General features: G+C 44.6%; 1 protein-coding gene across 1 annotated transcript in view; it reads right to left on the bottom strand.

Moving 5' to 3' along the window:
* Window positions 1–16,901, bottom strand: part of PLCD1 (phospholipase C delta 1) — a 72,759-nt gene extending 55,858 nt beyond the window's left edge. Inside the window, exon 1 of the mRNA XM_081970204.1 lies at window positions 16,689–16,901. Coding sequence (XP_081826330.1) covers window positions 16,689–16,728 — 40 coding nt within the window. The 5' untranslated portion in view covers window positions 16,729–16,901. The remainder of the gene's footprint in view (window positions 1–16,688) is intronic.
* Window positions 16,902–17,424: the final 523 nt, after the last annotated feature.

A 17,424-nucleotide genomic window follows, 5' to 3' on the forward strand; every position in this document is an offset into this window, starting at 1 on the left:
TCCTGGATTAGTTTCCATCCTTTGCTTCTTGTCCTGCTAATCTAGTGAAGAGAAGGACCAGAGGAGACATGATAGAAGTCTTCCAATATTTCAGAGGCTGCCACAGAGGGGAGGGGGTCAAGCTATTTTCCAAAGCACCCAAAGGCCAGACAAGGAATAATGGATGGAAACTGAACAAGGGGAGATTCAAACTGGAAATAAGGAGGAACTTTCTGACAGTGAGAACAATCAACCATGGAACAGAAGTTGCCTTCAGAAATTGTGGGAGCTTTGTCACTGGAGGCTTTCAAGAAGAGACTGGACTGCCATCTGTCAGAAATGGTGATGGGTTTCCTGCTTTGGCGGGGGGTTGGACTAGATGACCTACAAGAGCCCTTCCAACTCTGTTAAATCTGACTCTGCCTTCAGGTGGTTTGGAGACTAGTTAGACTTCTTCTTCTTTATGGCAGTCCCTCAATATTGGAAGACTGCGATCATGTCACCTTTCATTAAACTAGACCTGCCCAATTCCGGCAACCATTCTTCATATGTTTTAGCCTTCAGTCCCCTAATCATCTTTACTGCTGCTATCATGTCATTAAAATATGAAAGGATTAATTAAGGCTGTATATAAACTGTAAGAGGTGAGACCCATTCATTTCTGGTAGCAAAAAATTCCGGCTAACAAACTGAAATAAAGCTCTCTCTCTATATATATATACATACGTACGTACGTACGTATGTATTGTGTCACAACCCCTAGTATGCCCAAATATGGGAGGGAACACACTGCTTCCCTTTTCTGTCTTTTGGCTCACTCCAGGAGACCATCCAGGTAGAAAACCATATTTTTAATGTTGCCTTCGATACATTTGTGTTGTGTTTGTGCTGATAAATAAATAAAGGGAGACATACATACATACACACACACACACACACACACACACACACACACACATATTCCAAATGAAGTGTTTTGGTTGGATATGACACAATCAAATGCTGTATTCCATATTTATTTATCTATTTATTTTGCTTTTTAAAGAGGTACTTCTGAAGACATGGCGATTGGATTAATTTTTCAAAAATACAGGTAGCCCTCGACTTATGACCACAGTTGAGCCCAAAATGTATGTTGTTAAGTGAGACACTTCTTTTGCCCCATGTTATGTACTTTCTTGCCACAGTTATTAAGTGAATCACTACAGGTGTTAAGTTTAAAAAAAAAGTGGCAAGGAAAGTCGTACAATGAGACAAAACACACTTAACAACTTTCTAACTTAGCAAAGTAAATTCTGGACTCAACTGTGGTCGTACGTCGAGGACTACCTGTAGCAATCACATGACCCTGGGAAGCAGCATCTATCATAATCACATGCCATTTATCAAGCACTTTCACTTCTGATCACATGAGGGGGTTGGAATGATGCAACAGTCATAAATGCAAGGCTGGTCGGAAGTCTTTTTTCTAGTGCCATTGTAATCAAGCGGTCACTAAACGAATGCTTGTAGGACTATAGGTAGTCCATATCATACGATCACAATTGAGCCCAGAATTTATGTTGCTAAGCGAAACATTAGCTAAGAGTTTTACCCCTATTTATAACTTTGCTTGCCACCGTTGTTAAGTGAATCATTGCAGGTATTAAGTAAGTAACATGGTTATTAAGTGGATCAGGCTTCCCCATTGACTTTGCTCATCAGAAGGTCGCAAAAGGGGATCATATGACCCTGGAACGCGGCGACCGTCATAAATATGAGCCAGTTGCAAAGCGTTTGAATTTTAATTACATACTGTATCTATGGGGATGCTACAGTTGTAATAGTTGTAAATGTGAAAAACAGCCATGTCCCTTTTTTCAGTGCCGTTGTAACTTCAAGCGGTCATTAAATGAACTGTTATAAGTTGAAGACGATATGTAATCATTCACAGACTAAATGTTTTGCAAAGGTGGGGTTTGTTTTTCATTTTAGATCCCTACAAATCCTTCCCAGTGACATTGTTTGCATTTGAGATTTTTTTTAAAAAAAATTACTAGCTGATAACCCGGCATAGCCCAGGTATGTATTTATCCCAATCCTGTATTGGAGGAAACCCCCTTGTGTAGTACTCTCGAAGCCGTCACCATGGCAACTCCACTGTGCTGTACAGTAGAATCCATTTTAAGGCACAACAGGCTGTATCTTAACAGAACTTGAATCCAAAATGCACACTACCTCTGTCAAAAGTACTGTGACTTGATACTATAGATAGAATTCAGTCCTTTTCATTTCAGTGGCCCAGGTTTTCAGAGTCATGCTGGAAACATACACACACACACGGACACGGACACATATCCCGAGGGGTATTAGGGGTATGTATAGTATTTCTTTCCAGAGAGTACTCAACTGCTTTGAAATCCATCATATTTAGTACACAATGCATTAATGGTGGAAAAAATTTGTCCTGGTAGTCATTGTTTGTTGGTACTCAATGCACAAGCTAGAACTTGTTAGTGTTGGCTCCTTATGACTCACTACCTTATTCCTTACTGGAAAAAAATGTTTGATTAACTGCAGCTCCTGGAACTAATTAACAATGAGTACTAAGGTACAAAGGGATGTGGTGGCTCAGTGGCTAAGATGCTAAGCTTGTCGATCAGAAAAGTCGGCGGTTCGAATCCCTAGTGCCACGTAACAGAGTGAGCTCCCGTTACTTGTCCTAGCTTCTACCAACCTAGCAGTTCGAAAGCAGGTAAAAAATGCAAGTAGAAAAATAGGGACCACCTTTGGTGGGAAGGGAACAGCATTCTGTGCGCCTTCGGCATTTAGTCACGCTGGCCACATGACCACAGAGATGTCTTCGGACAGCGCTGGCTCTTTGGCTTTGAAACGGAGATGAGCACCTCCCCCTAGAGTCAGGAACGACTAGCACATACAGTATGTGCAAGGGCAAGCATTACCTTTACTAAGGTACCACTGCACAAACTTTAGAGAATGCAGATTACCTGATGCTATAACTTTCAAACACATTTATCTGGGCAATAATATATTATACTATTGGAAGGATAAACCTACTGGCATATCAATACAGCTACTCCTTGAGGTAAGACCACAATTGTGCCCAAAATTGCTGCTGCTAAGTGAAACATTTGTTAAGTGAGTTTTGCCCCATTTTCGGATCTTTCTTGATACATTTGTTAAGTGAATCACTGCAGTTGTTAAGTGAGCTAACATTTGTTAAGTGAATCTGTCTTCCCCATTGACTTTGCTTGTCAGAAGGTTGCCATAGGGAAATCACATCACTCGAGGACATTGCAAATGTCATAAATATGAACCAGTTGCCAAGCATCCAAATTTTGATCACATGACCACAGGGATATTGCAACGGTCATAAGTTTGAAAAAATGACCATAAGTCACATTTTTCATTGCCGTTCAACTTTGAATGGTCACTAAACGGACTGTTGTTGCAAGTCAAGGAGTACTGGTACAGGTAGTCCTCCACTTACAACCACATTTGTTAAATGAGACATTTGTTAAGTGAATTTTGCCCATTTCACAACCTCTTTTACCACAGTTGTTAAGTGAATCACTGCAATTGATAAGTTAGTAACACGGTTGTTAAGTGAATCTGGCTTCCCCATTGTTCTTGCTTATCAAAAGGTCGCAAAAGGAGACCACATGACCTTGGGAAAAATGCAACCATCATAAATACATGCCAGTTGCCAGGCATCTGAACAGTGATCACATGATCATGGAGATACCAAGGTTGTAAGTGTGAAAAACGGTTATAAGTCCCTTTTTTTCAGTGCCATTGTAACTTTGAACCAGAGGTGGTATTCTACTGATTTGGAACGGTTCTCCCAAAATGGTAGTGGAAATCGCAGGTGGCCTCGCCCACACACCCCGACTCTACGGTGTCCCATTTAGGCCCTTTTTTCACCAAAATGCATGCATGGAAGGCTGTGTGCAATGCGTGGAGGTCACACTTCTGCTGCAATTTGGCAGTTCAAATCTCACCAAGCTCAAGGTTGACTCAGCCTTCCGTCCTTCCGAGGTTCGGTAAAATGAGGACGCAGATGGTTGTAGGTAAGAGGCCGACTCTGTAAACCGCTTAGAGAGGGCTGGAAAGCACTTGGAAGTGCTTAATCCTTCCTTCCTTCTGTGGTGGCACAGTGGTTGGAACACAATATTGCAGGCTAATTCTGCCCGCTGCCAGCAGTTCGATCCTGACCGGCTCAGGTCACTCAGCCTTCCATTCTTCCAAGGTGGGTAAAATGAGGACCCAGATTGTTGGGGGCAATAGGCCAACTGTAAACCGCTTAGAGAGGGCTGTAAAAGCACTGTGAAGCATTATTTAAGTCTAAGCGCTACTGCTTTTGCTATTTCTGCCCCATTTGTTAAGTGAATCCCTGAAGTTGTTAAATTAGTCACAGTTAACAACACAGATGTTAAGTGAATCTATCTTCCCCATTCGTCTTTCAGAAGGTTGCAAATGGGGATCACATGACCCCGGGACACTGCAACCGTCATAAATGTGAGTCAGTTGTCAAGCGTCCGAATCAGCGGTGGTATTCTGCCGATTCACACAGATTCGGGCGAACCGGTAGCGGAGGTGCCAGGCTCCGCCCACCCACCCTGACGGCATCACAGACCTTCTTTGCGTGCCCAAATGTGGGCGTGCACTCTCCCACTACTGAACTGATAGCGAAGAGGATTTCATGTAAATCACATGACCACGGGGATGCTGTAACAGTCATAAGTGTGAAAAATGGTCCTAAGGCACTTTTTTCAGTGTTGTTGCAACTTCAAATGGTCACTAAGAGAACTGTTGTAAGTCAAGGACTAGTTGTAAGTTCCCCCCCCCCCCCACTATTATCCAGTACAAGCGCCAACTCAGAATCAGCGGGAAGGCTGGCAATTTTATTATTCTGCCTCTATTGGCTTCTGCTAATTTTATCTGCAGTTTCCCACCATTGGTCTTATCTTCTGCAGAGTCATTGTTGTGAAAGAAACACTTCCTCCAAGTTTAAAAAAATAAATAAAATCACAATCTCCCAGAGGCAGAATTGATTTACATGCTTTTAGTAAAACAAAGAAGCAGGCTCCACCTTGTGGAACTGCCAAAGGGATAATTGGCAATGCCTTTAGTAAACCATATACAGGTAGTCCTCACCTTACGACCACAGTTGGGCCCAAAATTTATGTTGCTAAGTGAGAATTGTCTTAAGCACTTAAGCGCTTCACAGCCCCCTCTCCCTTTTTTTAATAAAGTTTTTTATTTTTTCATTTTCATAACATATAATCACATGTATACTATTACATAGCCAACTTAGTATTGTATTATTAAATGTTTACATCAATTCATCTTACCCTCAACTCCCCAAAAACCAATTATTGGCTCTTCTGCTCTCCATACACCATATTTGTACCTTATCCATCACTTTCTTCTCCTTCTCTCCTTCACAGCCCTCTCTAAGTGATTTATAGAGTCAGCCTATTGTTCCCCAATAATCTGGGTCCTCATTTTACCGACCTTGGAAAGATGGGACCTTGGAAAGATGGGAGGCTGAGTCAACCTTGAGCCTGGTGAGATTCGAACTGCCAAATTGCAGTCAGCCAGCAGTCAGCAGAAAGTAGCCTGCAGTACTGCACTCTGACCACTGCGCCACCATGGCTCCTAAGTGAGTTTCGTCCCGTTTTACGACTTTTCTTGCCACCTTTGTTAAGTGAATCATTGCAGTTCTTGAATTAGCAACACAGTTGTTGAGTGAGTCTGGTTTTGTCACTGATTGTGCTTGTCAGAAGGTCTCCAAAGGGGATGACATGACCCCGGGACACTGCAACCATCATAAATATGAATCAGTTATCCAAATGTAAATCTGGTGGCCACGGGGATGCTGCAATGGTCGTAGGTGTGAAAAATGGTCATAAGTCACTTTATTCAGTGCCGTTGTAACTTTGAACGGTCACTAACTGAACTGTTGAAAGTTGAGGACTACCTGTGAAGATACTCTTGACTTGGGACCACAACAGAGTGCAGAATTTCCACCACGTATCGTGATGGTCATATATCAAGGTACCCTTTTATTGACTCTATTTTTTGAGAGAGGGAGGAATGAAAAGGGGGAAAAAACTCAGCACTGTTCCTTAAATTATTTTTATTCCATTGGGGGGGGAAAATAAGTTTGATCCAGTGGTGGGTTCCAGATCTCGTTGTAACCGGTACACTGCAACAAGGCCCGGCATCCACATGAGTGACCGCAATACATGCGCAGCGCACGCATGTGTTACTTACTGCCTGCAATGCTCCAGTTGCTCGGCGGAGTGTCACACAGGCGCCGTATGCTCCTTGCGCGTGAGCAAAAGCCCCAATCAGCTCAAATAATGGTAAGGAGAGCGGGCGGGCGGACCCTCCAGAGCACTTTACTGTAACGGTACCTGGTGCTCTCAGCACGCACCAGTACATCCGTACCGGAGCCTACCGGTCGTATCGCACCACTGGTTTGATCCTTAAATTTTGCCTGATAGTAGACTACGGAAAGAAACATCTTCTCTTTCTTTTTTTCAATAATGGATCAAAATAGGGAACGAGCAAGTATCAATACCGAGTCCGTCATTTTCTTACAGGTTTTCCTTTGGACCCTGAATCAAGGAGGGTGAATAAATGTCTTCATATTTCCGAAAAGTAATTAATTGTTTTTACATGTACGGCAAGAATTTCTTTCTGTAAAATAAAAATTTGCAACTAGATGCAAGGAGAGCTACAGAGTTAACAGTGAATGAACATGAGTTCTATACAAGTTGTTCTCAACTTATGATCACCATTAAGCCCAAAGTTTCTGTGGTTAAGTGAGACATTCGCTAAATGAATTTTATGAACCTTTCTTGCCAAGGTTCTTAAGCGAAGCACTGCAATTGTTGAGTTAGTAACATGGTCGTTAAGTGAATCTGGATACCCCACTGACTTTGGTTGTCTGAAGGTTGCAAAGGGGGGGGGGGTCACATGACCCCGGGAAACTACAACCACCGTAAATACGAGTCAATCTGAATTTTGGCCACATGACCACGGGGATGCTGCAATGGTTGTAAGTGTGAAAAACAGTCATAATTAAGTTTTTCCAGTGCTGCTGCAACTTCGAACAATCAGTAAATGAAGTGTAGTAAGTCGAGGACTACCTGTTCAGTATAACAACTGGGGGTAAAAAAGTTAAAATAAGGGAAAAAAATTGAGGTTATCCTTGATTTAGGACTACAATTGCTAAACAGAAATTGATAAATGTGCTGTGCCCCATTTTACAACCTTTTTTTGCCATGGTTGTTAAGTGAAACACTACAGTGGTAGTGAATTTTAAATACATGCCAGTTACCTGAATGGGGGGGGTACGGTTGGGAGGGCGCTGCAACTTTTATCAGTGCAACTGTAAGTATGAACAGTCACTAAACAAATCGTGTTAAATTGAGGACTATCTACATCAGTCAAACTCAAGGCTCCGTGGGGTGCTTAGATCTGGCCCGTGGGGCCACCATGGAAACCACGAAGGACCGGCCCACACTGCTTCTGCCACACGGACCTCCCAGACTCCGTTTTCACTGGCAGAATGCTGCAGGAGGCCGTCGCAGCCAGAAACGGAACTCGGGAGCCAGTGGGGGTTGCAATCAGTACGCCCTGGTACGGGTGCACCAGTACCTGCCGAGAGCACCAGGTGGCGCTCCAGTGCAGTGCTCCGGAGAGCCCGCCCACCCACGCTCCTTTCAGGGGCTTCCACGCACGGATCCTGCATGATGTTCCACTGAGCAGCTGGAGCATTGCAGTGGCGCTGCAGAGCATTGTGGTATGTATGCATGTATGCGCTGTGCGCGTTGATGTGGTGAACGCCTGGCCCCGTTGCACCGTACCGGTTACAACAGGATCCAGAACCCACCACTATCGGAAGCCCATTTTCGCTGTCAGAGTGCTTGGCCCCCCCGACATGAGTGATGTCAAGCTGGCCACCCCCACCCCAGCCCCCCCAAGATCAAACACAACCCCGATGTGGCCCTCAATGAAATTGAGTTTGACACCCCTGTTATACATCATAGCCATATGGTTGCGGCACCATCTTAACATTTTCAATGCATATTAAAAGGGTTGCAGCTTCAAATCTCTCCTTGCCAGCACGTAAGGGATCTCCCCCGGACCCTTCCCCAGATGCCCTCTCCAGGTATCAGTCTAGAGGTGGATGAACCATTCCTGGGCATGTCAAGAGGAGAGTTCGTCAATGGCTCCAGTAGTCACCTGAGAGGGAGTTGGCTGAAGCACAGCTGCAGCGGGACAGCCCTGAGGCTTCAGGTGGGGAATGCAGGCAGCTGTATCCGGTCAATGAGGAGGAAGAGGAATTGCCTTCTGCACCTGATCCGAGAACATGTAGGGCAGAGAAAAGGCAGGAGCAGAGGAGTGATCAGCCCGATCACTCGCGAGGAGGCAGCCTGGCCCCTCTTGATGGGCTGTGCCAGAAGATGGCTGTGAAGCACAGCAGACAGATGGAGATGATGGGAAAAATGCAGAGGTGAAATGCCACCGGTTCGGACCGGTTCGCCCAAACCGATAGTAAAAAAAATACAAAAGATTTTAAAAAAACTTTCGACGATCGCATGTCACACAGCTGATCTTCAGAACTTTAAAAAAAACTTTTTAAGCATGTTTGTACTACAGGTTCTCTGGAATTGTGTGGGCGATGGGGTCCGTTTTTGCTCCCAGCAGGCTTCCCTGAAGTCTGCTAGGCCAAAAATGGGGGGGGGGTTTGCAGAGAAAGAGAGAGAGAGAGAAAGAGAGAGAGAAAGAGAGAGAAGAAAGAGAAAGACAGAAAAAGAAAGAAAGGGAGGGAAAAAGGAGAGGAAGGAAGGACTATAAACCTGGCACTAGACACAGCTTCATAGGATAATCCAGGGCTGGAAGGATCTGGAGGTCATCTAGTCCAACCCTGCTCCAGCAGGACATTGTTAAAGTGAGTATCTATCTTTGGATCCCCCAGTTATATGAATACATAGTCACATGACTCCCCACCAAGCCACGCCCACAGAACTGGTAGTAAAAAAAATTAGATTTTACCACTGGAAAAATGTGTTCATTACCTTGCTGGTTGTTATGATCTCTGCCTTGCTTTGGATTTGACCCCGTGCCTTGACTTTGGATCGTGCCTTCCTTGTGAATTCCTGGACTTTCCTTGCCTCGTGAAACTTCTTGTGTTGTGGATTTAATTTCGCCTAGTGGATTTGTCCTGTTTGGGAAACTTTGTTCTGATCTAAGCTTTTCAAAAGCACGAAGCCGACTCCTCGTCCCGATAAAACCCCTTTTATTTAGTTTTAAATGATTCCTCTCCAGCAAAGTCCCAGCCAACAGTCTTTCAAGATATTTCACAACTACAGACCTTTATCAGGCTTGGAGAGCTGCCAGGCCGATATCTTCTAAACGTCAAGCTGTAGCAGCAATTACTTGGCAAGAAGTCAGGAACAGATCTTCCCCCTAATGAATGGATCCGATTGTCTCCTGCAAACTCCCCTCCCCTTTCGCTCCTCTTTATTTCCTATGGGAGGGGGCCATTCACCGTCCACCTGTGCCTTTACTCCCGAGTTGACCCTTGTTCCTTAGCTGTTCCCTTCTCCTGGCAGCTCTGTGCATGCACACACTGGGAACAGGCTCCAGCTGTTCTTCTGCCCCACTGATCTCCGACTCCAAAGACAGCTGATAACTGTCAAATGGCTCTGGCCTCCTCTCTGCCTCAGACCTAGAGCCCTCATCAGAGCCTTCCCCAGACTCCATGACTGGCCCATGTTCCTCCCCAACCTTCTCACTGTCTGAATCTGCTGCCAGATCCGCTGGCAGCTAACGGGCCACAACAAACTTTCAAGTGCCCTATGGACTCCTTGGCCATGCTCCGTGGACAGTATCACCCTGCTTTTGGCTGGACTTAATTGCGACAGTTCTGGGTTTTTGGTGAAGGGAACTATTGCTAGGGAATATTAATAAACCCACTAAACCACCATTATGTGTGAGTGACTGGGAGAGCAGAGCACTGACTATGGAGAGGAAAGTGGGTTTGGAAAAACCGATGTTGGAGCAAAAACGATCTCACTCCTGGGAGCAACAGAAGAGCCACCAATTTAAGATAGTAGATAGGTCAGCTTATTTATTTCGAGACACAGGGTAAACATAGGCAAAGTGGACTATGCCCCCTGCATGTTTCACTGCACAAAATTTCAGTGGAGTTACATCTAGGTCTGCTTATTCCTTTGCCCCTCCATAATAAAACTGGGGTGGGGGTCGGAGACAAAGGAGAAGCATGTTTCCAAGATTTTCTGTTGAAGTGCAGATCTTGCTGCATTCAGAAGCGCTATCTAGCTGATTTGGTCAAATTCCTAAAAACAGTTAATTTTTTTTGGAGGGGGGCGTTCTGCTAAAGAGTGATGTGTTTTATAAGTAGACAAGATTTGGTGGAATTGGATAGGTATACGAAATAGATTAATATACGAAATAGATTCAATCAGAATAGAGCTAAAAGGGACCCTGGAGGCCTTCTAGTCCAACCCTCCATTCAAGCAGAAGACCCTATACAATTTGAGACAAGTCATTGTTTATTCTCTTCTTTAAAACACCCACAACTTCTGAAGACAAGCTGTTTTACTAGTTAATTGGTTAATTGTTCTCACTGTTAGGAAGTTTCTCCTTAATTACAGGTTGCCTCTTTCTTTAATTACTTTCCACCCATTGCTTCTTGTTCTACCCTCAGGTGCCTTGGCGAATAGCTTGACTCCCTCTTCTTTGGGGCAGCCCCTCAAATATCAGAGCACTGCTATCCTATCACCCCTAGTCCTTCTTTTCATTAAACTAGACATGCCCAGTTCCTGCAACCGTTCTTCATATGTTTTAGTCTCCAGTCCCCTAATCCTCTTTGTTGTTCTTCTCTGCACTCTTTCTAGAGTCTCCACATCTTTTCTACATCGTGGCGACCAAAACTGGATGCAGGATTCCAAGTGTGGCCTTACTAAGGCCTTATAACCGTAATGGCAAACCTATGGCATATGTGCCAGGGATGGCACGCAGAGCCCTCTCTGTGGGCATGCGCAATGTCGGCAGCTGCCCTTCTGTGTTCCGTCACCTGCATGTGTACTGGCCAGCCACTTTCTTCCATGTTCCAGTGCACACATGCACGAAGACCGGTGCACATGATGGAACCCGGAAGTGCAGCTGGTCGCCACACGCATGCACACTGGCCAGCTGCTCTGTTCCGGGTTTCAGTCTCTGGCACACACACGTGCTAATGGCACTCCGTGCCAAAAAGGTTAGCCACCACTGCTTTATAAAATGACACTAATATTTCATGTGACTTTGATTCTATGCCTCTGTTTATACAACCAAGACTTGTATTAGCTTTTTTGGCTGCTGCCACATCTTGCTGGCTTATATTTAAGTAAACATCCATTAGGACTCCATAAGTAGGTAGGTAGGTGGGTAGGTGGGTAGGTGGGTAGATAGATAGATAGATAGATAGATAGATAGATAGATAGATAGATAGATAGATAGATAGATAGATAGGCAGGCAGGCAGGCAGGCAGGCAGGCAGGCAGGCAGGCAGGCAGGCAGGCAGGCAGGCAGGCAGGCAGGCAGGCAGACAGACAGACAGACAGACAGATAGATGTAGGTAGGTAGGTAGGTAGGTAGATAGGTAGATATAGATGAGAGAGAATAGAGATAGATAGATGAGATAGATAGATAGATAGATAGATAGATAGATAGATAATAGATAGATAGATAGATAGATAGATAGATAGATAGATAGATAGATAGATAGATGGATGGATGATAGGTAAATGATAAATGATAGTAGATAGACATAGATGATGGGTGGATAGATGGATGGATGGGTGAAGATAAATTGATGATAGATTGATAGAAAGAGATTGATAAATTGATAAACAAAAATGAGAGAGATATGAAGACAGTTTGATGATAAATTAATAGATAAATGATAGATGATGGATGGACAGCTGGATGGACAGACAGACAAATGATAGGTAGGTAGGCAGGCAGGCAGGCAGGCAGGCAGGCAGGCAGGCAGGCAGGCAGGCAGGCAGGCAGGCAGGCAGGCAGGCAGGCTTTAAAGATAGACAGATAGCACAGGGATACAAAAGTGTTACAGTCTGGCTTTTTAGCAGCTGCATAAAGGATATTTTTCCAAGCAGAAATCTTACAAGAGAACTCTTCAACAACACTCATTGAGATGCAAGGGGCATATCTAGGAATACAAGAATTGGAAAGTGCAAGTTACAGCTATTTTACTTTTCAAACCAAATTAAAGGATTACAGGGCCCCAAAAAGAGAGTCATGTGACGTAACTAACTTAGCAACTGCCGTGACCGACTTTAACAACTATGGCAGTGTTTCTCGACCATGGTAACTTCAAGATGGGTGGACTTCAATTCCCAGAATTCCTCAGTCAGCTCTATTGGGAGTTGAAGTCCACCCATCTTAAAACTGCCACAGTTGACAGTGAACTGTGGCATGGAGTGTCATAAAACAGGAGCAAAACCGCTTGACCACTGTTTTGCTTGGCAACAGAACTTTTGGGCTCAATTATGGTTACCTTGAAGGCAACTATAAATATATCCTGTGTCCCAAGATAATGTTGCAGGATCCAATCTGGGCTGGTCAGTGGAATGAGAGATTTTGTCTTCTGAGCTTTTGGACTCATGCTGGAGGGAACTTTGCTTTTGCAGAGTATGTGCTGTTCTCTGTGGTATTTATAGTGCCTGTTGTATGTGGCTTTGCAATTAACATCTAAAAAACCCACATATAACAGACACTATAAATATCACAAGGGGCACGGTGGCTCAATGGCTAGGATGCTGAGCTTGTCGATCAGAAAGGTTGGCAGTTCAGCGGTTCGAATCCCTAGTGCCACGTAACAGAGTGAGCTCCCGCTACTTGTCCCAGCTTCTGCCAACCTAGCAGTTCGAAAGCAGGTAAAAAATGCAAGTAGAAAAACAGGAACCACCTTTGGTGGGAAGGTCACAGCGTTCTGTGCGCCTTCGGTGTTTAATCATGCCAGCCACATGACCACGGAGACGTCTTCGGACAGTGCTGGCTCTTCAGCTTTGAAAGGGAGATGAGCACCGCCCCCTAGAGCCAGGAACGACTAACACGTATGTGCGAGGGGAACCTTTACCTTTTCCTATAAATGACACTTAAATAAATAAGTTTATTGAAGATGGGCTCCAGCACAAATCTAAAAACTCAGAAGACAAAACCTCTGGTCCCGCGGACCAACCCAGACTGGACTCTCCAATCAAGGGCTGCTGATACTGTATATCCTGTGGGAGGTTTGTACATATATTAACCACCAGGAGGCAGTACATGATAAGAGTCGTTCGTTTTGGAAATGGTCAGCATACTTATCTGACATACTGGTAGGGAATTCTGGGAACTGAAGTGCACACAAATGTCTCAAAGAAGAGAAAACCAAGCTGTTCTCCAAGGCACCTGAGGGCAGGACAAGAAGCAATGGGTGGAAACTAATCAAGGAGAGAAGCAACTTAGAACTGTGGAGAAATTTCCTGATAGTGAGAACAGCTGATCAGTGGAACGACTTGCCTCCAGAAGTTGTGAATGCTCCAACACTGGAAGTCTTTAAGAAGATGTTGGATATCCATTTGTCTGAAGTAGTATAGGGTTACCTGCCTGAAGAGGGGTTGGACTAGAAGACCTCCGAGGTCCCTTCTCCAAGGTCCCTTCTGTTATTCTGTTAACCTATTGAGATCAACAAATGGCAATACAAGTAGTCTTTGACTTATGTCATCATCTTCTTTTAACAGCTCCATAATCCCTTGCGGGGTGGAGTATGGGCAACTGAATGGAGCTCGCATAGTGTTTTAATGGCCAGATGCCTTTCTTGTCGCCAATGCAGAGTTTTGTTCAGCAGATATATTCTCAGTGTGCCCAGAGAGAGAAATCCTCTGCCTAGGATTGAACTCACAGATAGTGAAGCGAGAGCTCCACCTCTAGGCCATCGCACCACTCTAGTCTTTGACTTATGTGACCATTCTGAATTCTGATGGACCTACCTGGGAGAGCTACTTATGACCCCCTTTCCTTGTCGTAGTCACATGACTGCATTTCAGCCAATCAACAACCAGGCCACATTTACAATCGCCTGCAGTGCCCCATAGTCATGTGACCATGCTTCATTGCAGCTTTGCTAAAAATCAACATTTACTTTCAATTGGTTCAGTTAATGATTGCAGGGTTCACTTAAAGGCCACAGATTTAATGAACATAGTGATTCACTTAACGACTGCCATAAAAATGATTGTAAAATCTAGGCCGGTCACATGGCTGATCCGTTTTATGACTGTCAAGGGTTATGATCGTGATGGGCAGGCTCCATTACAGTCTTAACTAGAGGTTGGCGCGATGAAGGATGGAAGCTGCTTCCTTATTTCTTGGTGCTTTTTTCCCCCCTGCAGTGCACCTTCTGAACTTTTTCTTCCCTTCAAGTTTGCTTTATAAGTTTTACTGTGCTTATTAAAAAAAAGTCAATAAGATTATAAAAAAGGAGGCCTATCACTTAAATCCACTTCCTGTTAAGTCCCTTGCTGTACAAAGATTTCTCTGGCCCTGATCGCCCAACTCTGGCCAGTAACATTACAGGTAATCCTCGACTTATGACCACAATTGAGCCCAACATTTCTGTTTTAAGTGAGACATTGGTTAAGTGAGTTTTGCTCCATTTTATGGCCTAAGTTAGTAACTCAATTAAAATCCGAGGTGGCACAATGGCTAGAGTGCAGTACTGCAGGCTACTTCGGCTAACTGCTAGCTGCAGTTCAGCAAATCAAATCCCACCAGGCTCAAGGTTGACTCAGCCTTCCGTCCTTCCGAGGCGGGTCAAATGAGGACCCAGATTGTTGGGGGCAAGAGGCCGACTCTGTAAACTGCTTAGAGAGGGCTGGAAAGCACTGGGAAGCGGTATATAAGTCTAAGTGTTAGCCCTTCCTTTTTTCCTTCTGTGGTGGCACAGTGGTTAGAACGCAATATTGCAGGCTAATTCTGCCCACTGTCAGCAGTTCAGTCCTCAGGTCACTCAGCCTTCAATCCTTCCGAGGTAGGTAAAATGAGGACCTGGATTGTTGGGGGCAAAAAGCTGACTCTGTGAACCGCTTAGAGAGGACTGGAAAGCACTGGGAAGCGGTATATAAGTCTAAGTGGTATTGCTATTGCCCTTCCTTCCCTCCTTCCGGTTGACTCAGCCTTCCATCCTTCCGAGGTGGGTAAAATGAGGACCCAGATTATTGGGGGCAAAAAGCTGACTCTGTAAACTGCTTAGGGAGGGCTGTAAAGCACTATGAAGCGGTATATAAGTCTAAGTGGTATTGCTATTAACTGAATCTGGGTTCCTCGTTGACTTTGCTTATCTGAAGGTCGCGAAAGGAGGTCACATGACTTTGGGGCACTGGGATCTCCTTTTGCACGGCAATGGTCACTGCAATGGTCGTAAGTATAAACCAGCTGCCAAGCATCATCTGAATTTTGGTCACATGATCAGAGGCTACAAGGGTCGTAACTGTGAAAAATGGTAATGTTGCTTTTTTCAGTGTCATTGTAACTTTGAACGATTACTAAATGAACTGTTGCAAGTCGAGGAGTACCTGAACTAGAAAACTAGAGATCACAGATCTTTTGATCTGGAGAAACATCCATCTTTAACACCCAGTTGTGCTTTTCGTTTCAAACAAAGCTAGTCGACCAATTGGTCCCATCTCCTCTCAAAAGTGCTATGCAAAAGTGAAAATGTGGGGCTGAACTGTAGCTCTGCTTTGCAACACAATGAAACTTTTTAAAAGGTTAAGTAAAGATAACATAAAGATAAAAAGTGACTGGTAAAACAGGGAAGGAAGGCAGGAAGGACTTAGTGGGGAAGGGAAGAGAAGGAGAGAGAAAAAGAAAAAAGGATGGATGGATGGAAGGAAGGAAGGGGAAGAGAGAGGAAAAAAGAAATGAGACAGAGAGAGAAAGAGAAAGAAAAAGGAGAGAAAGAAAAAAGAGAGAGAAAGAGGGAAGAAAAGAATTAAAAGAAATAAATTAAAGGAGAGAAAGTAAGAGTGAAAAAAGAAAGAAAAGAAAGAGAGAGAGAAAAAAAGAGAAAAAGAAAAAGAGAGAAAGAGAGAAGAAAAAGAGAGAAAGAAGAGAGAAAGAGAAGAAAAAATTAAAAGAAAGAGAAAGAAAAGAGAGAGTGAAAGAAAGAAAGAAAAAGAAAGAGTGAAAGAGAAAAAAGAAAGAAAAAGAGAGAAAAAGAAAAAGAAAGAAAAGAGAGAAAGAAAAGAAAGAGAAAAGGAAAGGGAAAAAAAAGAAAAAGTGAGGGGAAGAGAAAAAGAGAGAGAAAGAAGAAAAGAAAAGAAAGGTTTTCGGGGATCTAGAAAAACACAGCATCGAAATAGATCCCTTCCCATCCCATCTCTTTATGCCCAAAGCCTCCTTCATATTTGCCGGTATAAGAAGCTACCATGCTGACGATGGATCTTGCAGTCACTTCTCTCCTTCCCCCACCCACATCGAGACAGACGCCAGAATCTATTCTAGAGTTTGCATCAGCTTTGCCCGAAGAAGCAGCCACCGGAGGCATAGCACCATCCCCCCACCCCGTCCCCAAACCATGGCGAACCCCCTCGCCCCCCACCCGCCCCCTCACTCACCGTTGTAGGCCGAAGAAGATGATGAGCCGCTGACTTCCATGATCGGGCGGCGCGCAAGAAAAACCACAAAACCACAACGGCGTCCTAAAGGTGGAAGAAGCGTTGAGCTGTTCAGCTTTTCCCCGACTGCTACTGCTGCTAGTTGCTCTTTTCCTCACTCCCTGAAGAGGAAGGCTGTAACAGAACGGCTGCCTTGTCCGGCAACTCCGGAGTCATTTGCAGCTTTCTCTAAGCAGCGCCCCAGATCGAGAGAGAGAGAGAGAGAGAGAGAGAGAGAGAGGGAGGGAGAGAAAGCTTTGGATAGACAAGCAGCTGGGCGTGTTTTTTCGTCCTTGCGCCCTTGTGTATCTCCGTGTTGTGGTTCAGCCAAGCCCTCTCAAGCTGGCTTCGCAACCTCATCTCGAAAGAAGCCAGAGGGAGAAGCGGGGTGGGGGGGGTGGGGTTGGAAATCGCGGTCCCCACCCTGCTCTTTTGTAACTGCCCTAAACTCTTCACAAGTTGGCAAAAAGTATTTAAAGATTGCAGGGCGGGCCGCGGACAGGCGCGTGTCGAAGCGCAGCATTCCGCAGGAAAAACAAGATTGCAAGCGCAGCTCGCTTCTCCGCATCGGAGAGAAAACTTAAGATTTGGCCATCTAAGCCTTCTTTGGAAGCTCGTCTTTGCTTCCTCGTCCCCTGATTCCTTGGGCTGAAGGGATACGGTTAACATCATCATGCTTTTATAGTAGAGATTTCTA

The sequence above is a fragment of the Natrix helvetica genome (assembly GCF_964273705.1).
Source record: "Natrix helvetica genome assembly, chromosome: Z".
NCBI classification, from domain to species: Eukaryota; Metazoa; Chordata; class Lepidosauria; order Squamata; family Natricidae; genus Natrix; species Natrix helvetica.